The sequence below is a fragment of the Lepidochelys kempii genome, chromosome 22, assembly GCF_965140285.1.
Source record: "Lepidochelys kempii isolate rLepKem1 chromosome 22, rLepKem1.hap1, whole genome shotgun sequence".
NCBI classification, from domain to species: domain Eukaryota; kingdom Metazoa; phylum Chordata; order Testudines; family Cheloniidae; genus Lepidochelys; species Lepidochelys kempii.
The window spans coordinates 16,185,054-16,212,166 of NC_136401.1; the positions used below are offsets into that span (position 1 = coordinate 16,185,054).

Sequence of the window (27,113 nt, forward strand, 5' to 3'; positions counted from 1 at the left end):
AATCAGTATTAAATCAATGCGAGAGGAGAATCGGCTCCATCTCTGGAACTCCCTGAAGGTATACTTAATCCTGCCTTGGTGCAGGGGGATGGACTAGCCCCACTTTTCTGTGATACAAAGCACAGGGGCCTTTGCCTTTGGACTGTTCCACGTCTACAGCTCATCAACATTTTATCATTAAAAAGCTGGAAGGGGACGGGGAGGGAGATGAAATTGACATGTTGACCAGTACGACCCTTTTGTGGAAAATTTTGGTATTGCTCAAAATATTTCATCCACGCAAACTGAAAATGTTCAATGTGATCTGAATCAAAATGAAAAACTGTAGGGGACTCCGCCAATTCTTCTCCTTCCCTGCCCCCTCTCCCCTTTTCCAAGGGGGAAAAAGAGAAGAAAACAAAACCCCAACCGCCACAACTCTTTCATTTTATTTGGACAAAAAAGTCAAAGTTTCTAAGGGAAAATTCAGGGAAAAAATAAGAAAAAAAAAAAAAAAGAAAAGAATTCTTATCTTTTTCAAAAATGTCCACAGAAAACACTATTTTTGGCCGGCCTGAGCTCTGCCAAGCAAGCTCTGAAATCGTCATGTATTCAGCTTTGAGGCCCGCTGCTGGTAGAGGCCTCAGCAGAGGACAGTTTGATTCTTGTCCAGCGTGAAAGTGTGTTGGGGTGGAAAGGGGGCTAAAATTGTTCTGGTCACATGACTGGCGATCACATAATATGCGGTAAACTGAGAAGACGTCATGCTGAGGTTCTGATTGATTTTTACGTTGTATCGCCCACATTGTTCTCTTTTTTTAAATGCATGGCAGAGTTTCCTAAAGCTCTAGATGCATGCCCCATGGCATGAAGTTTATATGACATCAAAATCTAAATCGATAAAAATACTAGGATCATTTTATACCAAGTATGATCCATTAATTTTCTCCCCTACCTGTACTCATCACCTTAAATCCTAGGGAGATCCCATCTTAAACAACAACACATTTTATTCACCATATTCATTTTAATTTCAACCTTATTTTGTGTGTGAGTATTACATGCGAGTGCACAAGAGAGACCCAGTTAAAGCCGATGTCATTGACCTCACACTCTCTTGCCCTACCCACATCTGCAAGGAGGTAAGCTCAGCTCCTGATGGCAAAAAAAGTAATTATTTTCGAAACAAGCTGCAGAACCAGTTGCTGCGTCTTAATCAAAATTATTTTTCTTTTTTTAAAAAAAGGATATAAACAATCCTTCTTCCCAAAACCTGGTTAGGCAAGAATGTTCTGGGTGTGGGCTGCCTTGTATAATTAATCACACAGCTGTGGCTTCTGATCCCTTTGTAACATCTCTCTCTCTTGCTCTACCCAGCATAGTTCTGGTGTTCTCCACCTCCCAGCAGCTCAAGGTGTGTCATTTAGGCAGAGGCTTTCCTGCATTCTGCCTCCACTCCTTGCTGACCCAACCACCAGCAAGGTTGCCTGCTCTACAGAGAAGAGCAGTTGGCCAAAGATCTGCTCCGTGCCTAGAGGGCTGAGAAAGGAGCAAGGGTAGAGAAAGGCCAATTCATCCCTCTGCACAATGGAAACAGGGTGTGCCGCAAGGACAAATGGCGTGGCTGGGAACCAAGAAGATGTGACTTGTCTGTCCACCCCTAAGAAAGATGGAGAGGAGCTGAAGAAGTCCACCAGTCCCAGTGGGGGTGAGAAGGAAAATGCCAAAAACACTGGCAGTTCTTCTGTGGAGACAGGGAAACTGAAGAGCTCTATCTACTCAGGGACTGACTGGAAGAGGCCGATCATCCAGTTTGTGGAGTCAGACGAGAAGAAGTCAACCTACTTCAGCATGGATTCAGGGGATGGGAAGAAGCCATCATACCCTGGGGTGCAGCTTGGGGATGTGAGTCGGCCCCCCATCTCCTTTGTAGACAAAGGGGACTTGAGGAAACCGCTCTTCTTGGCAGAGTCGAAAAAGACCTTCTTCTCCAGTGAAGGAGAGGGCAGGAGGTCAGGGTACTCAAGCGGGCAGATGGGGGATCTGAAGAAGCCCTCCCTCCCTCTGGTGGAGACAGGGGACCTGAAGAGACCCAGCTACAACACCGCCAACAGAGTGTCCGGGTCGAGACCCCGGGTGAAGCTAGAGGAGGTCCTGTGCGACTCCTGCATCGATAACAAGCAGAAGGCAGTGAAGTCCTGCCTGGTGTGCCAGGCTTCCTTCTGCGAGCTGCACCTCAAGCCCCATCTGGAGGGGGCTGCTTTCCGGGATCACCAGCTGCTGGACCCCATCAAGGACTTTGAAGCCAGGAAGTGCCCGCTGCATGGCAAGACCATGGAGCTGTTCTGCCAGACAGACCAGATGTGCATCTGCTACCTCTGCATGTTCCAGGAGCACAAGAACCACACTACAGTGACGGTGGAGGTTGAGAAATCGGGGAAAGAGGTAACGCTCCCCACTGCCTGTTCCCATCATTCTTTCCACTCATCTAAATAGTTGATAGCCCCTGTTCTGTTCCCACCCCGCAACTCTCCCCACCCCAAAGAATGTCTAGGTATAAAGTTACTTACACAGGGGGGTGGAGCATGTGCAGTGTCCTTGACCAGACATTGCCGGTATACTAGATGACATTAGTAAGGTGCTGATATGGTCTAGCAGACTGATCTTGGGGATTGAGGGTGGGGCAACCTGGGTTCTAGCCCCGGCTGTGCCCCTAGCTCACTGTGTGACCTTGAGCATATCATTTAAGTCCCAATTTTTTAAGAGCGACCTCACATTTTGAAGGCCTCAGTTTTTCGGTACGCAAATGTAGTCAGGTAGGGCCTGGCTCGGATTCAAGGTGTCTCCAGTTGGGGACCCAAAAGTGGCGGTCCTCAAAAAATCAGTGGCCACTTTTGAAAGGTTGGTCTGAACCTCTCTGGGGTTGTTTTTTCCCCCTGTGGAGATGACAATAATGCTGGCCCTTCCTTTGCTGAGACAGAAACTGCACTGTCAATGCCAAGTGTTGTTTTTACTGAGCTGTTCGCAAGTACAGAAGCTTGTAGGGCTGGAATCAGATTGAGGGATGTGATCGTTCCCCTCTATTCGACATTGGTGAGGCCTCATCTGGAGTACTGTGTCCAGTTTTGGGCCCCACACTACAAGAAGGATGTGGATAAATTGGAGAGAGTCCAGCGAAGGGCAACAAAAATGATTAGGGGTCTAGAACACATGACTTATGAGGAGAGGCTGAGGGAGCTGGGATTGTTTAGCCTGCAGAAGAGAAGAATGAGGGGGGATTTGATAGCTGCTTTCAACTACCTGAAAGGGGGTTCCAAAGAGGATGGCTCTAGACTGTTCTCAATGGTAGCAGATGACAGAACGAGGAGTAATGGTCTCAAGTTGCAGTGGGGGAGGTTTAGATTGGATATTAGGAAAAACTTTTTCACTAAGAGGGTGGTGAAACACTGGAATGCGTTACCTAGGGAGGTGGTAGAATCTCCTTCCTTAGAGGTTTTTAAGGTCAGGCTTGACAAAGCCCTGGCTGGGATGATTTAACTGGGAATTGGTCCTGCTTCGAGCAGGGGGTTGGACTAGATGACCTTCTGGGGTCCCTTCCAACCCTGATATTCTATGATTCTATGAATCCTAATGAGAGGGCATCTGCAAAAGAGTGTAGTACCCTCACTATTAAGTAAGGGCTAAAGAAAGACCTTCCTACCTTTGTTTACAGTCTGTTTGCTGCGTGGATGTGGTATGCTTACTACAGAGGCATGGATTGAGGTCAGAGCCCCATTGTGCTAGGTGCTGTGTGGGCTAGTCCTTGCCCAGAGACCTTCCAATCTAAATAGATATGACAGAAAGAAAGGTTGATTATCCCCATTTTACACATGGGGGACTTGAGGCACAAAGAGATCAAGTGACTTGTCCAAGGTCACACAGGAAATCTGTGGCAGAGTCAGGAAATGAACCCAGATCTCATTCCTGTGCCTTAAGTGCAAACTCATCCTTCCTTTGAGGATTGGGAAGCCCCTCAGATACCATGGTGAACAGGACAATACAAATTCCAATATGGACAGAGCTGCTGAGAATTCTTCAGCGACACTAAACACAGAGAACTGGTTTAACTCTTCCCAAGACCGAGCAAAAGGAAACTGCCTACCCTTTTCAGTTAAGTGCATGCAAGGGGGATTCCCAGGGAACCTAGAATGATCAGATATGTTAATGGTGAAGAAGGGAAGTCTATCTAATCTCCATCCTCTCATATGCAGTTTGTAATCTTGCTTGCAACATTGTCCTCATCTAGCTGCTTTTTAAAACCAGCCTAAGTGATGGTTTGCTCATATCTCAGCAACTCTCTGTATAAAGAAATCCCATCTAAATCCCTGAAGGTCTTTCTCAGTCTACAGGTTAATTTCATGCCTCGTTGTTACATTTGATGCTTTGTAGCATCTGCATCGCCCCTGTTCCCTTTAACATCATGTCTGATCTCAGGGAGGTCCCCACTTAATCTCTGCTCTCTGCCTTAGAACACTGGCCACCATGTTCTCTCTAGCGCTTCTGATTAACTCAGGTCTCCAAGCGGCCCTGTATCCTTGCTGTTGCGCAATGGACCTAGAACATCCTGATTGTAAGCAAGTGACCACAACTGGGCAGAAAGATAGCCTCCCCCCTCACTCAGGATTTAAGTGATGTTATTTGATTTCTCATATCTGTCTGTGGCTATTTATTTGGCTCTCATTAGTGCCATGGCAGAGCCCCTGGGGAACTCAAACAGGACTTCAAATACATCCCTGAACGGTTGTTGTTTCCATTGCTGCTAAGCCTAAAGGATTTAGGGGTTTATCAATATGAATCACTCACATGCACAAGGGTTTTCTAGACTACAGGTTTTGGCCATGTTGGAACGTGAATTAATTGGAAATCAATTAGTTCAACTGTAGTTACTCGTTTGTTTCTGGTGCTGGTTAATTCACTCTAGGCTGAGACATAATGAGAAAGGAACATGGGAAAGTGTCTATATTAGTATTTATAATGGCTTGTGAGTGGTGGAAGCTAATTAACTTGAATTAAAAGGCCACCACAAACTGGAGTCCAGAAACCTCCTACATACAATCAGGTCCTTCTGCTGCTCATCATCATCTAATAACAAGGGAAATCTGTAGGGATTCTCCTGCCTTGGAACCCACTGAAATTTATCCCATATACATTATTTTTCTTTCCCGTTACACTTGATCCTATTGATTGCTTTGAATGCCTGAAAACACAGTAAGACGCACCAGCGTCTCACGTACCAAACTGTATTTTCCTTATTGTAGGCACCTCTACAGTCCCCTGACCATAGAGTCTGAGCACCTCACAATCCTTTTAATACGTTTACCCTCACACCGCCCCTGCGAGGTAGGGCAATATTGTTATCCCCATTTTACAGATGGGAAACTGTGGCAGACAGACAGACAAAGTGACTTGCCCAATATCACACAGGCAAGTCTGTGGTGGAGCAGGGAATTGAACGCTGGTCTCCTGGATAGCAGTCCACCCACCAGACCATCCTGCCTCTCCCTGTCTTTCCCTCTGCTACACTGCTGAGTATCTGCTTAAAACCTCCACAAGGCCCCTTCCTGGTTAGTTTCCTACTACAGATTTAAACAAACAGTAACACATCCTCAGGGCCAGGCTGTTTAAAAAGCAACAAATCATAAAGCTAAGATAGCAGTACAAAACATCGGCAAATGATGGCCGCCGATAGCAAATGCACACACACAAAACTGATTCCCCACGAGAATTCTGCAGCACAGATGACACCCAGCATTTTAAAAGGAGACACTCAGTTCACAACCAGTTTTGTAGGCCTGTTTTCAAGCAAGGACGCATCGGAAATACCCAACAACCACTGATCTGTAAATAGCATTGCATTACCGTCCATCCCTAGCCTTAATACTCTGTGTGTCAGATCATATCTAGTGGAGAGTGCTTTGATATTTTTTTCTTTTCCCTTTAAGGAAAAGTTTACATTGTACAGCAGGTTTAATGAAGTGGTTGAGAACTGACATTCAGTGACTGGAACTGGGCGTTGCTCGTTTCAACAAAGCGGCTTCTAAAGGGGACGCCTTTAAAAGGGGTGAACAAGGCTTTGAAATTGACTGTTGATTCTGATGGTGCTTCCACTCACGGCCCTTTCTGTATTGTTACAGACTGTCTGCTACAGAGCAAACAGTGCACTGATACACACAATGGAGGAGCTTCCCCCCTCCCCCCCATTGATGTAAGGTGAGGTTTTGGTTTGGCTTGTCTATGAGACCTTGTGTACAGTGGAGGTTTCAGCCACTGGAGAAGTCTTGCTACTCTCCTAGATGTGATCTTAATGCAGACACTCTATTCGAGGGCAGCACACCTTGCTCAGGTGTAGTTACTGACAACCTGAAGACTGGGTAAGCTGCACATCATTGCTTAGAGCAACTTTGCTTCTTCGTTAAGATTTTGTGTTGTTGCAAGTTCAGTCACACAGGAACCAGGGCCAAATCCACCAATGTAGGTGAGGCCAGGAGTAACCTGAGCAGGGGTTCTCCAAGCTTTGCATTCTGCAGACCGTTATGGGAGGGAGAGCTTGACCCAATTCCCCCCCCCCCACACTGTTTGGTTCTTAAACTATTGGGAAAAAATTGCACAGTATCAGAGCAAAGCTAATAGATCTGGACCTTGGGGAAGCCTTTCAGCACAGGGGAATTTTCCCTAAGTGGTGTAGAGCTGGCACATTGTCTCTATGATATCCTAAAAATCCCTCCTGTAAGGCTGCTCCCATGCATAGGTGTGGGGGTGGCTGAAGCCTCACTGTGCTCCGGCTATTCCCAGCTGCCAGAATAGCCCCTTTGGGCCACAAGCAGCTGAGTGGAATTTAGGCCAGCCCTGAGGCTGCTTTAATCTACACTGGATGCTAAACCGGCCTGCCAGGTAGCCCCAGAATAAAGGCAGCAAAGAGGCACCTTTCCCCAAACCCTCTGGTTGTGTGCTTGGATGTGCTCAGACCCTTAACTGGGTTTGAAAAAGAACTGGATGAGCTCACAGAGAATAGGTCCATCAATGGCTATTAGCCGAGATGGCGAGGGACTCGGCCCCATGCTCTGGGTGTCCCTACACCTCTGACTGCCAGAAGCTGGGAGTGGACGACAGAGGATGGATCACTCAATAAATTGTCCAGCTCTGTTCATTCCCTCTGAAGGACCTGTCATCAGCCACTGTCAAAAGACAGGACACTGGGCTAGATGGACAGTTGTCTGATCCAGTGTGGGTGGTTCTTACCCACTAATGAATTGGGACCTTTGTCTTCAGATCTTTTAATTCTCTTGTCACTAGTTATGCTGTATTCACATTTCCTTCTCTTTCCCTTCTACTCCCAGCCTATCCTTAGATTATTTTCCCTGTTCTTTTCTGTGAAGAGGTTTTGCATCTTCCATCCTTGTTATAAATTACCTCTCCACAGAGCACTCTAATTTGCTTCAGTTACTCCCTCTCCCCCGCTATCAATCCACTTGATTTAATCTGCATCTTCCTTGCCTTTTGCTGGTGTCTTCGTAAGCTTTCCCATCTGCTCTTGGCCCTGGTGCCATATCTGGTGTGGATATCTACAATAGTTAGATTCCGGCTACCTAAATTGCCTCTGATTTACACCAAAAATTGTATTCTTGCTCTAAATCATAGAGAAGTGTTTTTTGTTAAAACAGCTGCCTCACCCCTCCCCAGAGGCAGCTGCATTTCAGTGCTGGAGGCAGGGATAATTATAACTTATACAATGAGCTAGTAATAATTGGGGAAATCTTGTTGGGATCCATTTTCATAAAAAGTACCATCAAAATTCAGGATCATCACCACCACCATCCATCCATCAGCTTCAACTCTCCTGACAGCGCTTTCTATCCAGTCCCCCCCTCCCTTCAGAAAGGGTCGATCCATCCCAAAGAAAGCCCCAGTGCCCTGCAGACCTAAACCCCTCCACACTGCCACTTGCTTTTCAGCCACATGGCCAAGATCTTGTTCTTGACAATGATACCAATAACCCTTACGAGAAAGCCACCTTCGTAGTCCAACTCTTTCCTTGACTAACCATTCAGTGTTACCACAAGGTAACCCAACAGACCTGGCTGTCTGTGAAAACCCCTTGCCGTTCATTTCTGAATTTGGGCTGGCTATTCGAGGATAATGGGGGCTTGGATCCAAAGGGTTCGCATCCCATGGCGTCCCACCTCTGCACCAATGGTTGACTGTGACACATATATGATATTGCACAGCCTGAGGGAGAGAAAGAAAGCCTTCAGGCAGGCTGCTGCGTGGTCAGGGACGGTTCCAGCATAGGCTGCTCCGGGTAACCTATTCCTTAAACACAAATCAAGGAATTAAGTCTCATCCCTTCACCTTCCTGCTCTGAGCAAAATCTCCTCTATCTTCGATATTTGTATAGCCCCCCGCCCATTGTCACAGTACCTTTTCCTGAGGCCAATCCCCCTTCTTCCTCTCATTGTATGTGAGCCGGGGTTGGTAGGTGAACAAGCCCCAGACGCATCCCTTCCCCAGCCACTCAACCTGCTTATGTCTGTTTTCCAACCTCTGTACACCTGGAACTCCAGGACATGACTATGTGGCTGGTCACAGTCCAATAGCCCAGAGGGACCTCCCCGGACCTAGGAACCATAAAATGGTTTGGGAGACCTTTTTAGAGGATCACAGATTCCAACAAGCAAAGACTGTTGTGAGAGAGATTTTGCGGGAGAAACAGGGATGCAACTTTTAACTCCGCTGAGATATATTGGAGTGGCTGGATTTTTTTTTTTAAAAGGGGAAAAAACCTGGCAAATTATGTTTCCCCTGATAAATACGGACTTATTAAAGAGGGACAGTTAGAATCAATGGGTCTCAAAAGCTGCTGTGGTTTGCCCAAGCTCAAGATGGCACTCTGATACTATGATGATGGGCACAAGTGTAAGAACCTAGTAAATAGATTTCCTTCGCTGGAGCTTGGTTGCTCTTGTTTGGCTGACTTTCTGCCATGTGCATTATTTATGTTGTGCAGCTGATCTCTTAAGTCACATGGTACTCCTTCCACTACGCGACTGGATGACTGAAACCTTTAGATCCTACTAACACTACAACTATAATTAAGATAGGGAACCTAGTTACAAGGGTGGTTGAAATTGCTAGAAGTAGCTAGAAGATCTACTTTTGTTAGCCACAGCTGTAGCAGCTAAATCACCTCTATGTGGCCCAACTTAGTACCCCAGAAACAGGGACAGAGTGGGTTACATACACAGTGAGTGACCCCAGCTGCCAGCGGAGCCAGTGAGAGTTAAAGGTACTTTGCATCTTTGAAACTAGCTTTAGCTTAGCTATGGGATACAGCCCAACTGAATCATATCGTAAGCACACCAGCATTACAGCCAGATTCCCTGACTTGGTTACAGTTATAGTGTAAACCCAGCCTTATTACCCAGACGTGGAAGACCTTGAAATAGCCACACATTCTCCGGATGCAATTCACTGTGCTGTGCAAAGAGGATAGCCACCCATCTTGGCTGATCCAGGGACTGGACTAGGGACCTCCGGAGCTAAAGATATGAATCTCTACAACCTGCGCTAGGCTCTAGAGGTGGGAACTATCCCAACCTCACCCTTTGAAGACAGAATGTGGAGGGAAACACAGCAAACACTGATAGGTGGGTTACACAAACCCGTAATTGCATAGGTATTCGGGCTCTCTCTCTTTACATGAACATTCTCATCAACAAATAAAGCAGTTGTACAAATGTTCGTGAGAAGCCAATAAAAGGGATTCATGAAGGTATCAAAGGAAAGTTGCGGATTTAGACCAAGCAAATGTTCCCAGTCATCCCCGCACCCCCTTTTTTTCCCCCCTTGCTGCCTTCACCCAGCTCTATGAGAACATTAAAACCCTAGACTAAGAGCAAATTAATCCACAGTCCTGTCTAAACAGAATTCCTGCCGGGGGCGTCATCCCCTGGTTGCAACACTGATCAAACGTCATTCCATAATTACATGAAAACTGCTAGGGCTGCACAAACACGCCCTGGGTTGGGCCCTTCATTTCATACCCAGCTGAATTTTGAAACAAGCCTCTTGCCCTCTAGCTAATGACTCCAGCATGATTAAAAGCAGTACCATTTGCAATCCCACCCTTCCCAAGCAGGAGATTCTGCTGCTTCCTTTGCTTAGGGAGCCACATCTCTTGACCCAGCTGAAGGCATTGGGATCTTTTCCAGCTGCCAGGGTATGATCTCCATTGAAGTGGTGCCAGGAGCCTGTAGCTCCCAGCCATTATGGTTCAGGGCCAAATGCATAAGTAAAAGCAGAAATTCTCTTTGAAGTAGGCCATACGCTGCTCGATTTCACAGGTCTCCCCCTCTCCTCCCTCCCACAGGCTGAGCTCTCGTTGCAGAAAGAGCAGCTGCAGCTGAAGATCATAGAGGTAGAAGATGAAGTGGATAAGTGGCAAAAGGAGAAGGATCGCATCAAGGTGAGGATGGGATGTTTCTCTTTGGCTTTCCCCAAATGCTCCCTTCCCACCCACCCACCCACACACTTTCCAGTGTTTTTCATACTTGCCTGCCCCTCTTGCCTGCCCCCTTTTCCCGTGCTCTGATTTTCCGGTTCATATTTTCACATCACACTCATTTCTCCCTCCTTCCACTCCTCTCTTGTCACCTGATCAACCACACTCACTCTAAGTCTGGGAGAATGGTGTCTGCTGCAATTCTCTCATGACACACCCTGTAGGAGACCAAGAACACAGAAGATGGACTTGCTAGATGATTATCCTTGTTACTTTCTTGCCTGGGGTTACTGGTGCTTTCTCTCCGTCCAGCTGTCATCTCCAAAGGTTGGGTTGGCTCAACTATACTGGCATAGTTAAAATGATTCAGCCCCCGCAATATGGATCAAGTTATACCAATAGAAAGGTGCCTTATACTGATACAGCTTATTTTTGTATGGAAAAGGGTATACACTATACTGGTATATCTACATCCACAGGAGGGGACCAATGTAAATATCGGCCAACATAATTCATACCCTACCTGTACACCAGGCCCAACAAATTATGTACAGTCAACAAGAAATCCTGCCTTCTCTCAATCCTTCCACAACTGTACCTTGGTTTTCTTTTTTCCTTTAATATTATTTTGGGAAGCCAAGCTAGAAAGCTTCGGCCTGAACATGGGGCTATCCTTGGTCATTCTGGGACACAATTTCAAAAGGGCCAAAGGACCAATCCTCAAAGGTATTTAGGTACTTCCATTGGTTTCAGAAGGAATTAGGCACCAAAATACCATTGAGGACATGGGCCTAAGTGACTTATTTTCAAGTGTCACTTCAGAACCTAGGACTCTCTTGAAAGTCCAAGGGACATAGGCTTGTCTACACTAGAAATGTTTGCTACTGTCACTACACTGGTATAGTGTATACACTGGTATAGTTAACATGGCAAAAACCCTCCAAGCGTGGACATATTCACACCGGTACAAAAGTGCTTCTCCTGGTAAGCTATATCAGTACAACTGCATACACACTAGAAGTAATAATGCTATAGCCATACTGGTAGAACACGACCCTAGCAAATAGAGTTATACCAATGTAACTTTTATAGCGTGGCCAGACCTTAGGTTAGGATCTCTGCTCCCATGGGCTGGCTGCTAAGAATGCTCTGCCACCCCCCAAGCCTCAGTCTCAAGAGTTTCACTCTAGTAAGTGACTCCCTTTAAGTGACACTGATGAATCTTTATTTTGCAGTAGCACCCAGAAACCCCACCCAGGGTCAGGGCCCCATTGTGCTGGGTGCTGCCCAAACACAGGCAGGGTCCCTAACCCAGAGAACTTACCCTCTAAGAAGTCTCCATGCTACACTTCTCCCGACACAGCCTAGGATTTCAGCCTCTCCAGCTTGCGTTTTGATAGGATAGGGGATCTGCATGCACAAATGCTGCCTAACGGGATGAAGGGGCCTGGCCATGTGTGGAATAGCTGGAGGTGCTGGGGAGGGATGTCTGCCTCCAACATCATGCTGTTCTTCCTCTCCTGAATCTACATTGCGGTTGTGTTCGATTGCTGGAGTCCCCGGTGCGAGAGCCTCATGCCATGCACCTTCTATATCCCCCCACTAGAATTTCACCACCAACGAGAAAGCCACCGTGGATCAGCATTACAAAGAGCTGGTCCGCGACCTGGAGAAGCAGCGGGATGAGGTGAAGGCTGCCCTGGACCAGAGGGAAAAGACCGCGGTGGAGAACATAAAAGAAATTGTGGAGGAGCTAGAAGAGAGGGCAAAGCTGTTGCAGGAGGACAAGGAGACCAGGGAGCAGATACATCAGATCAGCGACTCCGTTCTCTTCCTGCAGGTAAATCGAGGCTGCATCTTTCCTCCACTCCTGTTTCTACTGAGAAAGGGATACCTTTGATGGGCAGATGATCCAGCTGGTGCCACAGGCATAACAGAACGGGGTCAACTGATACCGGCTGGCAATCTTGCTGTGAAATGTTAGGGTCTGTTTTTTTGGAGACATACCCCTGACATAAGCAGGAATCAGCTAGCTGAGCAGGGTATCCAAGGCTTTCACCCAATTTCAGAGGGAGTTCACATGATACCATATTGCCTATGAGCGATGCGCAATCTTAGCTGATTGACCCTGATACCTCTCCTGAAATCTAACATCCCCCAGCCTCCTCAGAGCCCTCATCTCCATTGCATCTAACTTCTCCTGTACCCAAATCTCTCTTTAGCCTTCTCTGCATTCCAGCCTCTCGGTACTTTAACCTCCACACCTTCTGGGTTGGCAGGAATTTGGCGCAATGATGAGGAACTATATCGCCCCGCCGTCTCTCCCGACTTACAGCGTCTTGCTGGACGGGGACACCATGAGCCCGTCGATGGGGCTCCTCCGCGATGATCTGCTGAACGTCTGCATGAGACACGTGGAGAAGATCTGCAAGGCAGACCTCAGCCGGAACTTCATAGAGAGGAATCATATGGAGAATGGTAGCGTTTCCCTGAGTTGCTCTTCCCTCCCTCTTTCTGCTTTCTGTTCATATCCAGAGTCACAGTATTTCCCTGGGAAAAAAACCTTCAACCTTCTTTTTTTTTCCCATTGAAATTTTCCAGCCAGCTGTGCCCATTTCCCAGAGTCCAGCAAAGGAGGTGACCCAAAGTCAGTGATCAAGTCAGAGCTCAAAGGTCAACAGACTTAAGCTTCTGAGTCACTTTTGAAGATTCAAGAGTCTAAATTCTAAGGCCAGAAGGGACCACTGTGATCATCTAGTCTGCCCTCCTGTGTAACACACAATTGGACTTCGCCATCTGTGACTTAGGCCTTCCAACACTGATTGTAGCAATGCTTAAATATCTTTACAAATCTCAGGCACTTTAGAAAATTTTACCAATAGTTTAATGAACACTGCTTAGAATCTGGTTAATGAGTCCAAAGGTATTCAAACTGTTGGGAAAAGTTATTTAAGGTAATCCAAAAACTCTTTACAGCTGTCATGTCTGCAAGCCACAGTTACAAACTCTGTCTTCTTTCAAGTGTATCTAGTGACTGCAAGGAAATAACTCTACAATTACTTATTGGCCTTGATTAACAGATTCCCCCTGAGTCAACCCAACAAGCTCACCTGCAACCCATTTGATCTTCCATTGTTAAAAACTTCACCGGGAGAAATAATATATTAGTGGAGTGAAACCTGTTTAATATCAGTCTCCAAAGAGACTCTGCTTACTCTTAGTTGTTACAACAGGTGCCCGCTTAATAGTCTTGCAAAGAGGCAAAACATTCAAACGGCATCCTGAGAGTTTTAATACTGCAGAAATAAATCAGAGCAAATAAAAGACAACTCTATTCACTAATGTAAGAGTCAAACCAATGTAACTAACAAACTAAACATTGGGTCAAATTCACCTGTCTGCAGGGAGCTAGCAGAAGGCTCACATTCCACTCAAGGCCTCACAACTAAGCTGAAGTCAGATGTAAGCGGCACGTAAGCCTCGTGTTGGCTCTTTGCACAGGGTCCTGACCCTAGAGTCAAATCCACTTAGATAGCTTTGTGCTGTACAGCCACCATCACTTCACCCCATTCCTAGGGGATTCCAAAGAGCCCTGGGTAGGAATTGCAAAACTAAGGAAGTCTATTTTCAAAGGATCCATCTTGCAAGGGCAAAATGGCCTTCCTCAGACCTTTAGGGAGAAACCAAAGGGGAACAGCCCTGGCCTATGCTGCCCCACCCCACCCCCACCCCTCTCGCCTCTGCTGCTTCCAGTCCTACCTCCTGCTGACCCAGGCTTTGCTCCGCTTCTCCAGGGGATCACCGCTACATGCTCAACAACTACGATTGGAACCAGCCTGACAACGTGAAGAGATTCTCCATGTTCCTGACTCCAAAAGGTACCGTGGCTGACCCTTTTCTCTCAAGCTCTCTGTCCGGCCACGGCTGGGCTTCCTCTAAACAAAGCATGGCAGATAAGACTCAGACATGCAACATATGCCTTGTAATTTGCTTCCTCTGACCATTTACTTTTCACATCACCATCCTGGAATCGGGCAAATTCAGCCCTTTCATACTGTTCATGCCAGGTCTGGATCTGTCCCCATGTTTTCTGTCTAGCCTAAAAACACAGAGACATTTTTGCACTCTCTGAAACAGGGCAACAGACAAGGTGCTGGCCAGGGTAACCGGCTTTGAATGCTTACATGCTTCAGTGCGAAACCTGTAGGAGCACAGAAGGGCTCAGGGCTTCTCTCCCTCGGACAAAGATGTGCTCTTACCTTGTCTTAGCCAACATGAAGTAAAACCCGAGCGAAGACGGGGCAGTTTGAAGTTTTAACAGGAGTTAGCAGGCTGAGCTCTTTACCTCGACCTGCTAACGTGTAGGAAAGCTCAGGAGACTTGGGTTCTACTCCCCGCTCTGCCAAGGGATAGCTGGGGAACATTGGGCAAATCATGGCTCTGCTCTCGCTGCCTGAGTTTCCCCATGTATAAGTTAGGGATAATGACGATTCTCGTCAAGCACTTTAAGATGGATGGGGGGAAAGTGCTGTATAAGAACTAGGTATTATTATTATTACACATTTTAACAAAACAAGTATTTCAATACATGTTGGCTGGTAATGTTCATCCCCTACCAGCTAGCACATGTTAAAATATAACTTTGCCTGTCTACACAAAGGTGTTAGCGAGCATGATTTACACAAGCACACCTTTTAGCGTAGGGCTTGCCTTCACGGGGAAACTGAGCAACAGAACAACAGTGATCTAAGTATGCCAATATAGCTATGCTGGTGTAACTCTATTTCAGAATGCAAAGTGGCTCTCTCTGGTACAGCTTAGGTTGATTTTGAAGCTGTTTAAGCAACACCAGAAAAATGTCACTTTCAACCCTAGAACAGTTTCCACATGGTGAGTTACGTTAGCGTCGGTTCAGCAGTATAAATGTACACCTGTGTAACTACCTGTGTTGACGAGCCTCTAGTGAGGACAAGGGGCTGCTGCCTTGCACCTTGTTCTGTCACTTACACAAAGAAAATGCAAAGTAGGTATAAACTGTTACCCTCCTGAATCAGTAGCATTCTACAACCATTGTGTCTGGTAGAAATGACCTCACAGTGCAGTTTAGTCGAGAATTCGTTGCCAGTATAGATGAATATAAATAAAAAGGAGGCAAGAAGAGAGTAAGAAGATATGTGAAAATGGTAACCACATATTTAAGGTTCCCATAGATCTGACATCTGGAACTGTCACCTTTCAGGTTCTGCTTCCTGAGTTTCCAAAACCACATTTGGATTTGCCCAGTGTTTACAGCTGTTGCTCTGCACAAATAGATGTGGGCAGAGTGTAGGCCTGTGGCTGCTATCTGTAATTAACAATGGCATTTCCCTGTTTTGCAATATCACCTGCTGGGTTTTACAAGGGTGCCATGTGAATGCCAACGTTGATCCATTTGTCTGGATTCCCACTTTTCCTTTAAGGCTCATTCTCTTCTCCATTTCAGCCCATACATGGATTCCCTAGCAGCTGCCTTATTGGCTCCCACATGTGTTTGTGTGAATGACAAGGACGTAGCACTCTAGAACTCATCCCAGCAGTGCTGCTAGGGTACACTAAGGCTTCAGGGCCTGCCTCTTCCTCAGCCCAACACAACTGCACAATTCCCTACTAGCCTGCCTAACCAAGGATCAAGTTCTGGTTGTCAGACTGGAGAAAGGCATTTTCTGAAGGCTTCTTTATTTTGCATGTGGTGGGTTAATTTAAAAAGGAACCTAGATCCAAACCATCCCTGGTTCTAAGTTGCAGCTGCTGCAGTCATGACACAGCTGCTTTAGGTCTTTACAGGTTTCATCCTATCAGGGAAATACTCTGGACAAGCTAGACTGTCGGCCAAAGTTCATGTAAAGAATCCATCTCCCCATTTCCCAGAGCTGGCTGCAAGTCAGCCACACCCCCTCTCAAAGCAGAAAAACTACCACACAGGTCCAGGTCTTTGGGCTGTTAAGCCGAATGTCCTGCCTCTGGCAGTGGACAATTCTAGAGATGGGTCAAAATCAAAAACCTGGATCCTGAACCCCTCTCAGCCTTGGGGCTTTTAAAATTTGATCTGAATTTTGCAGTCCGAGATCATCTCTAACCAATACCTGATGCTTCAGAGGGAGGTGAAAATTCCCTATAATGCACCGAAATATTCGCTGCACAGAGAGAATGGTGGGGATAGATATTTCCTGACTACTGCGGCTGAAGCATGAGATTTGAGCACACAGAATGCAGATATAGTGAAGTGAGGGGAAAAATCTTGAGTTTCTTCTGTCCAGTGTCACTGAGCTCTGCTGTGCTAATCCTCTTGGAACATAGAGATTACTACCTACAAGACTGGGGTTCAGAGCTGCAGTCCAATGTGTGCCCCACTTGTTACCTCCCCTTCCTACTCCATGCTGGAGGAGAACCCCTGCTTCTTTGTCTTACTGGGGAGCAAAGAGAAGCTGATCTTGCTACATTGCCTCCTGGCTGGGAGCAAAGATCTAGCCCTCCTGAACGCCCCCCTGTATCTGCCAGCAACCTCTGCAGGTGCTGAAGAAGGGACCACTCCCAGGCTGAAGTAGAGGGGCTCTCTTGGCAGGTAGACCCTCTCCTGTTGTACACAGATTATAAGGCCACTGATCATCTAGGCCCAGCTCCTCAATGTATTTAGGCACCTAACTCCACTTGACTTCCATGGAAGTTAGGCTCCTAAATACCTTTGAGGAACAGGGCTCTAATCTGACCTCCTGTATCACACACTCTGTAGGATCTCCCTGAATTAATTCCTGTCTGACCTAGAGTAGATGTTTTAGAAAAGGATCCAATCTTGATTTAAAAATTGCCAGTGATGGAAAATCCACCATGACCCTGGGTCAGTTGCTCCAATGGTTAATTGCCCTCATTGTGAAACATTTGCACCATATTTCCATTCTGAATTTGTCCCGGTTCAGTCTCCAGTCATTGGATCATGTTTTAATCTTTCTCGGCTAAACTGAAAAGCCCGTTATCCAACCTTTGTTCCCCATGTAGGAATTTACAGACTGTGTTCAAGTCACCCATTAACCAACTCTTGGTTAAGCTGAATGGATTGAGTCTCTTGTGTCTGTCGCTATATGGAGAACTGCACTGAATGGGACATTCACTTTAATAAACCATATGAGAGTCACAGATTAGTAGCGCACAGAGCTGGCTGAATGCTGCAGAGCCATGGTTGGAATTCACACAAATGCCCTCAGCCACTCCTTGGTGGTTTGTTATTTGCGTGTACACACTGTAGGAGAAGCAGCTGCGGCCCTAACGGCACCCAGATTGGCACAAGAACAGGGGATTCGTTCCCTACCAAGGCTACTCCTTAGTTGGTATTTGCTCTCAATCATTTGCTATTTCTGTTATAATCAGCCAATGAGGGAGTAAAATCAAGACCATGTAATTTAGGCAACAAGTCACCTACTTTGAAGAATAACAAACAGCACAGAGTGAGAAAGTGAATACTTCCCAAAAGACACAGGGCGGCTGAAAACTGCTTGTCCAAAGATCTCAGCCAAGAGATACATGTAGTAAAGCCATTTGCAGACAGCAAGATTGGTTCATAAAGGATTTACAAACAGGAAAGAGGGCTGGATCCCAAACAACTATTCCTCATGACAAATAACTTCACAGCAAGCGATCAAACCTGTACATTCCTTCGATACCCATCTCAGTGCACCTCTCCCTGCGTTTGAACAGGCACCCCCTCTTGATGCAGTGCTGGGGACCTTGCACCCCCCTCAATTAGTTTTCAGGAAAGGTTTTTACCAGTAGGGGTTTTGTGACTGGGCACCACAGGGAACCCCTTAGCACTTGCTAAATACAGGGACAGTCATCTGCTTCAGAGCCTTCTAGCACAGTGGTTCTCAAACTTTTGTACTGATGACCCCTTTCAAATAGCAAGCCTCTGAGTGCGACCCCCCCTTATAAATTAAAAACACTTTTTAATATATTTAACACCATTATAAATGCTGGATGCAAAGTGGGGTTTGGGGTGGAGGCTGACAGCTCACGACCCCCCCATGTAATAACCTCGCAACCCCCTGAGGGGTCCTGACCCCCAGTCTGAGAACCCCAGCTCTAGCAGCAGTAGCTAACTCAAAAATCCTCACAACAATCCCTGTGGCATGGGTGTTATTCTGCGCATGGGGAAACCAAGCAAGGTGAAATGACTTGCCCAAGGTCACACAGCAAAGTCCGTGTCAGCACTAGAATTAGAAGTCAGGAGTTCCCGGCTCTCAGCCTGGGGTTCCACACACACCACTCTCTAAAGCAAATGATTTAGTGCATGTGCAGATTAGCAGCGAGAGATCTATCTAGAGGATACTACAGGGAAGCAAGCATGCAATGCTTAATCTGATGGTCCCACAGTACCATATACAATGACAGGCTGCCGAACCAGCTAGTGCAAGTAATCCTATTGGGTACTAGAGTGATGTGGTCAAAGGTTATTGGAGTTGGATTCATTTGCAAATCAGTCATTTGTGACCATCTCAACCCCTCATCTAGCAAGGGGCAGCTCTCTCTCTGTTTAAACCATCTGAAAAGTTGGGACAGGGAGGTTACTTGCCCCTGTATCTGGGAGCGGTGCAGATGTTACAGCACGTGAAAGGAGCATGAATGGAAGTGCTAAAATGAGAGCAGCCCACAGGGTGGTAGCAGACGCATATCGGAGATCCGACTCCTTTCCTCTTTGCATATGCCCTCAGTGCCTGGTTGCTTGGAGGAGAGGTAAGCAGCGGAAACCCACATCTCTGCAGCAAGTGCTGGGGAAACCCTGAAGCACAAGTCTATGGTGGTGGAGGTGAAGTGAGAGTGTGTGTGTAAGCAAGAGTCCCAGCCTCTCCCTGCAGGTATCTCTGGAAGATCATCATGCTGACAAAGCTTGAGTGGGCAACTTAATGTAACTAATGATGGCTTTTTGTTACATTGACGGAGCTTCATTCACACAGCTCAGAAAGAGGGAGAGAGAAGCCGCCCTTCTTTTCCCACCCAGGGCACTGTGAAAAGAACAGACAGACAATTCTTCTGCGGCTTGGACCGAGCCCTCTGGCTTGCTTTAACCTCACCTATACCGTGTTGGTTCTGATTCTAAGTCTGTCAGGAGGACTCTTAGTGGAGCAACACCAGGGCATGGGCCTAGGTCTGGGACATCAGGAGCTGACTGCTGAACTGGATTCTCTTCTCTTGCAGCCAGTTTCAGCAACCGAGCGTGGGAATATTCCTCCTTCCAAAATGCAGAGGAGACACTTGGCATGGGTAACTCTGCTTTCTCAATGAAAGGTATTCATTCCTACCACCTGTGTCAGGGCTTCTCGCCGGTTTCTACCGAGTCCACCCTTGCCCTCTTAGCCACCCTGACACTTTTGGGCAGCCCTATCCCACTATTTGAACCTTTTCTATTTGGTTTATATCATCATCATCTACATTACAACCAAGTTCAGGGCCCCATTGTGCTACACGTAGTTGGGGAGAGTCCCTGCCCCTTATAATCCAAATAGAGACAAAGGAAGGTAGGAAATATTGCTATTCCCATTTTACAGATAGGGAACCGAGGCACAGAGAGATTAAGTGACTTGACCAAAGTCATGCAGGCAGTCTGTGGCAGACACAGGAACAGAATGCAGATCTCCTGAATCTCAGGCCCGTGGCTTACCTACAAGACCATCCTTCTCCTCATCTCTGTTTTGTGTAGATTGAAAGCTTGGGGCACAGACTATGTTTGTATAGTGCCTAGCACAATTGGGCCCTGTTCTTGGTTGGTCCCTAGGCACAACCAGACTTAACACTCGCCCTTCCTCTTCCATCTCTCTTCATTTCTCTGTTCATACTCTTAACATTTTCTCATAGCTCTTCCACGGCTAGCAGGATTGTCTCCCTTTTACCACATGCTCTGCCATTAGACTCCCCTCAGCAGGAAGGGCCTGATCCAAAGCCCTGGTGAGGACTCCCGATGACTTCACTGAGCATTGCCCAGGGTCCCAAAGGCTGATGGTGAAGGAGCTTTGGTAGACTTGGAGTCTGCCTAATGATTCTAGTTTGTGGCACACTGGTTTACTAGGGCCTGGCGCCGGTGCCATCCATACCACATCACACGCGCCGTGGTTTCTCAGAAGAAAGACTCTTCCCTCTCTATGCAGAGCTTTGACACCATACAAACACCCTGCTAACATCTACCTTCTCTCACCTGGCCTGGCCACCTCATATCTACTCCCCCATTTGCAGCTCTGGCCCTTCCCTTCCTCCGATGGGTCCTGCTGTGGTTTTCAAAGTCCCCCAAGGAGGTTGGGATTTCAGATCCCTAGGCAGCTTTATAAAACCCAGACTGCCACCTTCTCCTTTCTCGTTTCTGACCCTTAAGAATCCATTAAAACTAAACGAGATAGCTGTTGGGTAATTAACAGTCCTTTGTTTGCATTCCCAGGGATCTCAGTTTCCTTCGCCCAACAGGTGCCAGGCTGTTATACAGATTGATGATTACACAGATAAGGACTTTTACCCCTGGAAGGCAACATCTCGAAAGTAACATAAGCTCTTCTCTTTTCCAGTAGGCAATGGAACTAAGATGCCGTATCAGTTCTCCCAGATGGGGCAGAGCTCACCTGGTGACTTCAGCAAACAGTCCGATGGGAGCCTCTTCACTAAGACTGGTATGGGGCTTTGGGGATTTAGCTGCTTTATACGTCCCTCTATCTGCTCCTTCCACCCCACTGTTCAGGGGTTAGATTCTGTAGTGACTGACCTGAGGGGGGTGTTGAATCCCATTCTCCATTGCTCCCCCTGTGAAAGGCAGCCTGGAGTAATGGCACACGTGGCCCCCTGAACACTCATTCCAGCTTGGTTATGGGAGTAGCTTAATGAAATGCAGGATTTTGCTAAACTTTGGGGTTGTCAGATCTAATGAACAGTTTGGGGTGATTTGTTGGGGGGCAGGGAGGGAAGGGAAAGCAAAGGAGTTATTTGGGCAGTAGTGGGGGGGAGGGAGGGATTCTGGTGAATGACATTCATTGACCCCTCCTTGTAATATCCTAATGGAGACACCTTTATGATCTTAATAATGTGGGCAGCAGTGTGGTCTAGTAGATAGAGCCCTGGGTTAGGACCCAAGAGACATTGGTTCTATTCCTGGCTTTGCCATTGGCCTGCTGGGTGATCTTGGGCAAGTCACTTCCCTGTTCTGTGCCTCAGTTTCCCCATCTGTAAAATGGGGATACTGAAATACTTTGAGATCTACTGATGAAAAGTGTTATCACCATCAATTAAAACAGAGGAACATGCACTTTTAGGGTGAAATCCTAGCCTCAGACTTCACTGGACCCAGGATTTCACCCTTTCCTCCTCACTGGCTACTGCCAAGAGTTGCGATTGCATCAATTCCTGCTAAACAGAGTCAGGCCTGGCCAATAAATGAACGGGAGAGCTCAGGATAAAAGCTATGATTAGGGTTGCTGGAATGCCGTCTTTCAGCTAAGCTGTAAATCCAAGGTCTTGATTTTTTGCAGTAATTAAAAATCCCTTTGCATTCTTTGTAAGAGTTAGAGCAATTAGTCTGGTATCTTGGCCTAACTTTAATTTGGCTAATGACATTCTGCCTCCATAATTTCCCCTGACATTTTAACTGGATAGGTTATTATTTCACTCCCTTTCCCTGAACTGTTGAATGGTGGTGCCACTATTCTAAGAGATGTTGCAATCCACCCCAGAAGTGGTAGCATTTCGGTGGTAGACGATAGGATTCCTAACTATATGTATTTTCTAATCCTGTAATTTCCGATGGTGCTTTCAAGAAGGGGGTAATACACAGAGCAAATCATAACCTCATCACTGCTCCTAACTAGCTAGTTTGTATTGTCGCAGCTTACCCTGCAATAGTGAGACACCAAGCGACAAAGGTGCAGCCGCAGACATGGAAATCCTCCAAGCAGTCCATGCTGGTAAGTGATAAGACCTGGACTTGCGCACTCATGGGGCTTCAGCAAGAGAAGGAACTGCTATGGGAGCACACAGGATTTTGGGAGTTTTCGGGGCATTTTGGATCTGGAGAAGGGGCAGCGACTGACTTCACCTGTGACAGTATTTCTTATTTTTCGTAGTCACCTCCCGTGTCACTGGGAGATGGGCAGAGTTGTATGGTTCAGATCAGATTCCAAACCTGCCCATGGCTCAGAAATGTTTGGATGCAGGGTTTTGGTTCAACCCCATTTCAAATCTTAATTTTGGGGCTTTAAATGGAAATCTGCTCCAGTCTAGACTTTGCCACAGTTGCTTAAATTCTGCAATATTACTGTTCACTGCATGGAGGCAGTGGCGGATTAATGATTTTGCCACCCCTAGGCCCAGAAATAATTGCCGCCCCCCCCCCCCCGCCCCCCAGCAGCTCCCACCCCAGCTCGCTTCCGCTCCGCCTCCACCTCCTCCCCTGAACGCGCCACCGGGTCCTGCTTCTCCCTGCTCCCTGCCAGGGCTTGTGCGCGAAACAGCTTCGTGAAGGAGGGGGGAAGTGGGGGAACAAGGCGCACTCAGGAGAGGAGACGGGGCCAGAGATTTGGGGAAGGGGACCGGGAAGGGATGGAGTTGGGGCGGGACTGGGGGTGGAGGGTGCCAACTGGCACCAGGGGAAGCAGCCGCCTCTGGTTGCTATTATAAATTTGCCGCCCCTGCAAATTTGCCACTTTAGGCCTAGGCCTTGTCGGCCTAGGCGTTAATACACTGCTGCATGGGGGTCACCTATTATAAGTGTGGGCTATGGTGCCTAGAAAACACATTCTGTGGAGTCTGCGCACCACAGACCGGAGCATAAGACTACCTCACATACTGATCACACAGCCTTGAAGCCTGATGGGGTGTATCAAGGATCAGTCTCTATGAAAAGTGGGCCCAAATCATTGCTATTTTGTACCTTATGTAATCATTTATACCACTCCAAAGTAGTCATAAAACACTCCTAGACCCATGTGGTCATGTTTTGCACCCATTTTCTACTGGTCTAAACAAATACCAGTATTACCAACCCCATGTGTTCAAATCTCACAAGTCAGGCTGTCCAAAACTCAAGAGATTTTAAAAATAGTACATTTTGGGGCTGATTCTTTTTACTTGCCTTCTGCTTTTTGAGCCTTTATATTTCATGTTTTCCTTGAAACCATGACGGCTAGAGGCTTACTTTTCTTTAAAAAAAACAACAACAACAACACAAAAGCAGAGATTCTTAGGTAATAGCCTGACTCCAGGAGCTGGGGCTTCACAAAAACACCAAAATATCTCAATTCACAGGAATCAGAAACACTGGACTACAGAAGGTGCAAGGCCATTTTATTTAATTCCTAAATAAAAAACATACTGGATTAGCAAGCCCTTAGCAAAACAACTGATCACATAAAAACCTACTTGAACCTATCTATCCTGGTTCCTTTATCTCCCTTAGCACTGAAATATCTTAGCATCTTGCAAAATCTAAATTAAATGCACGAAGAACCCTTTCTCCCCCTCCCAAAAGAAAGTTTATCTTTTAATAATTATTATGCATTTGTAAGAACGTGCCATTGCCTTAAGAATTAGAAAGGGAAAAAAACATAGGAGTTAAGCACACTTACCAGCTAGAAGAGAAGAATACAGCAACCACTTGCAAAATGGCTGCTTTAGGGTGACAGCTGTTTGGCTCTGCCAAATTTAAAGGACTCAACCCAGGAAGGCATGCTGGGAAAATGTTCCCATAAGAGATATCTCTGCAGTAGGGGAAGTTAGGAGAGACCAGGAAGTTGCTGCTATAGCACATTATTGTAATGGGGGAAGCAAGACTAGAGAAATGGGCTTTCCAGTTCCATCTGACAGTCATGAGACTGAGTGCAGATCTACTGTCTACTAGGAGTGAGCCCCACAGTGGGCATGGACCTGTTGTGACAGTCCAGTTCCAAGAAGGCAATTCACACCCTTACTAGTGCCCTGTTATTAATCCAACAGTCTGGGTAGATTCCTCCCTGTAAACACTTGGATGTCTTTTGCATGCATACAGTAGTTGGGGCTATTTTATTTTTATGGCTTATATTCACCAGATAGACCTGAACCAAACAATCCAGATGATATATACGAGCACTAAAAAGTTGCAAAACAGATACACACGCTCTGGACTGCCGTGGCTCTGGAGGAGCTGTTACAGTCTATTGGTTCAATAATCTGGCTTTTAAAATAGCCTTAAATATGTATTTAAGTAATCCACCTTCTAAAAGGCCTGTAAATATTAATTCACGCACCGGACTGCAATGCTCCAGGAGGCCAGAACTGCTGGCCCTCAGAGAGTTATTTAAAGGGGAGCTTTTCTTCTTTCTTTAATTATGCTGGAAATTGGAGCTGTAAAGCAAATAGAATTGACACACAAGAGGGCATTGAACAGTAGGTATTAGAAGTGTGGTCTGAACAGCAGGATTGGATGGACATGTTACATCCATCCATCCATCTCATGCTCATCATCGCATAGTGTATGCGATATTAATTGGCATGATTAACAGAGATAAGCCCAAACCAGTCCTTTTAGCTATCTATCCAACCCTTCCCAAAATACAATCTGGATCTAGGTCAGTATATCATGATGAAGCAAAACCAAGGCTGCCTTTGCTTTGACCCCATTGTGCCTGTGCTAAGCAGAGGCATCTAGGTCATGAAAAGGCTGATTTGCTCATTTACCTTTGTGCTGGTTTAGCGCATATTCATGGCTGCACTAGTTTTGACCCTTTGGTACTCTGGCCACATCAGCATATTTTTGGAGTGGATCTCACAGGGCCCAGCAACATTGCTGGGAGCAGAGGCATTTGGGTAATTTCCATAAACAATGCCCTGCATTCCAGGAGGTAGTTAAGAGGACTTGTTGAGCTGGTGCAGCTACACACAGCAGAGAAGTCAAGGTAGATTTTACCAATACAGGTGGCTCTGAGTTGAAGATCTTGTCTGGGATGTTGCAACCAACTAGTACAACTAACCCATAATGTGGCTGTTGTGTTTTACAAGAGCTGCAAGCTCCCTTGTTCCAGCCAAGGTTGTTTTTTTTGCTACACACTCTTCCCAGGGGTAAACATGGCCAGACCATCCTGGTGGTAACAGCAGGATGACTAGGTTAGATGCTGATGGGAAGTGGCACAACTGAAAGCAGCAATGCATAGAGTGGGGGGAAGTTTGTAAAATAGATGCTCAAGTTCAGCTTTGTTCCTGCCCCTTTATCATTCACGAATATTTGCACAAACTGGGTTTTTTTTACACAGAACCCTATATTCACATGTGGACTTGAGGACCGACAACAGCACTGGTTATTTAACAATGGTTATTCCTTACAGTCACATTTAAGGGCTTTGCGTCATCCAGCCAGGGAGCAGAAAAACACCATGCAATTTAGCTGACCCATCACACACAGTGCACAGGTCAACGTTTGTGAGCATCCTATAGATTCAAATTTTAGTTCATCCACAATTTTAGTTCTGAGCAATGAAGAGCTACATACAAAAATCAAAGGGTGAAATTCAGCCCTGTCCAGAGGGCTGGCAGCAGACACATGTACTACCTAAGTCCTATTTTGACGGCTCACGTGGGATTTAATTAATGCAGATACTTGGTGTAGACCCTCTGCCTCAGAACAAAACTCACCCGAAGCCTGAGTGCAGTTGGAGAATAGGGTCTAAGTTTGCAATGAATAAGTCAAGCGGCTCCAGTTTCCGAAAAAGGGGAATGGGTGGTGTCTCACTGCTACAAAAATGTCTGGAACTGTTAATATATAACAGTTTGGGTGGAAGGGGTATGTGGGAGGGCTAATTAGATGGTGGAGGCAGTGCAAACTGAGTGTAAGTCAAGGACAGACTGCAAGCTACAGTCCTTTTAATTCACATGCCCCAAATTCTCCATTGCAGTCACACCACCGTCCCTTTTACGTCAACAAAGGCAACGGAATCACTTCAAATGAGGCACCTTGAATCCCACTGTCCATGGGAAAAGCCAGATGTGCCAGGAGTGGAGAACCAACCAAGAATTTTCACATATGAACCTGCTACTATATTAAACTTCCTGCTCTAATCTCTGGAGAGGCTGGATTGGGTGGTCAGCGCTAGAAGAAATGAGGACTTTTCCCAACTCATATTCGGTCCCAGGGCCATTTTATATTTCCCTTGAAAGCTCTGCAGCCCCGGAGAACTGTAACAAGTACAACCCTTGTAGATTTCTTATTCCCTGTCTTGCAACACCCTCCTCTGCCTGCAGAGCAGATTGCTCTACTTCTCCTAGGTGCTTTGGGGAAGGTGGGATCTTGGATATGGTATACACTGAGCCCTTCCCCTCCACAGTGTCATACCATGTGCTTCCTGCTCTCCCGACCACATAGTCGTCGTTGAATGAATTTGTAGAGCTGGTGAAAGGTGCCAAGTTGGAGTCTGAAGTCCTCTTTGAATCTAAAAGGCAGGGTCATCCCGGGAACTGGCAGGCCATGCTTTGTCTATGCTCCTCCATCCACCTGCCTCAAACCTAATCTGTAGGGACCTCGCCCCCATCAGTGGAAAGGGCAGCTCTGTCTCTGTGAGCCACTCAATCCTTG

At 46.5% G+C, this 27,113-nt stretch overlaps 1 protein-coding gene across 1 annotated transcript; it reads left to right on the forward strand.

The window, feature by feature from the left end:
* The first annotated feature begins 1,566 nt into the window (after window positions 1-1,566).
* Window positions 1,567-26,605, forward strand: TRIM29 (tripartite motif containing 29). The gene is made up of 9 exons (XM_073320898.1): window positions 1,567-2,424; window positions 10,385-10,480; window positions 12,123-12,356; window positions 12,796-12,994; window positions 14,311-14,394; window positions 19,739-19,828; window positions 21,094-21,195; window positions 22,403-22,479; window positions 26,437-26,605. The coding sequence occupies exons 1-9, from the start codon at window positions 1,567-1,569 to the stop codon at window positions 26,497-26,499; spliced, it is 1,803 nt and encodes a 600-aa protein (XP_073176999.1). The 3' UTR covers window positions 26,500-26,605.
* Window positions 26,606-27,113: the final 508 nt, after the last annotated feature.

Bases quoted from the DNA above. Each gene is read 5' to 3' on its own strand.
- TRIM29 (XM_073320898.1), top strand. From the start codon at position 1,567: ATGGAAACAGGGTGTGCCGCAAGGACAAATGGCGTGGCTGGGAACCAA. The intron at 10,481-12,122 runs GTGAGGATGGGA...TCCCCCCACTAG, and splicing joins AGGAGAAGGATCGCATCAAG to AATTTCACCACCAACGAGAA. The intron at 14,395-19,738 runs GTACCGTGGCTG...CTTCTCTTGCAG, and splicing joins CATGTTCCTGACTCCAAAAG to CCAGTTTCAGCAACCGAGCG.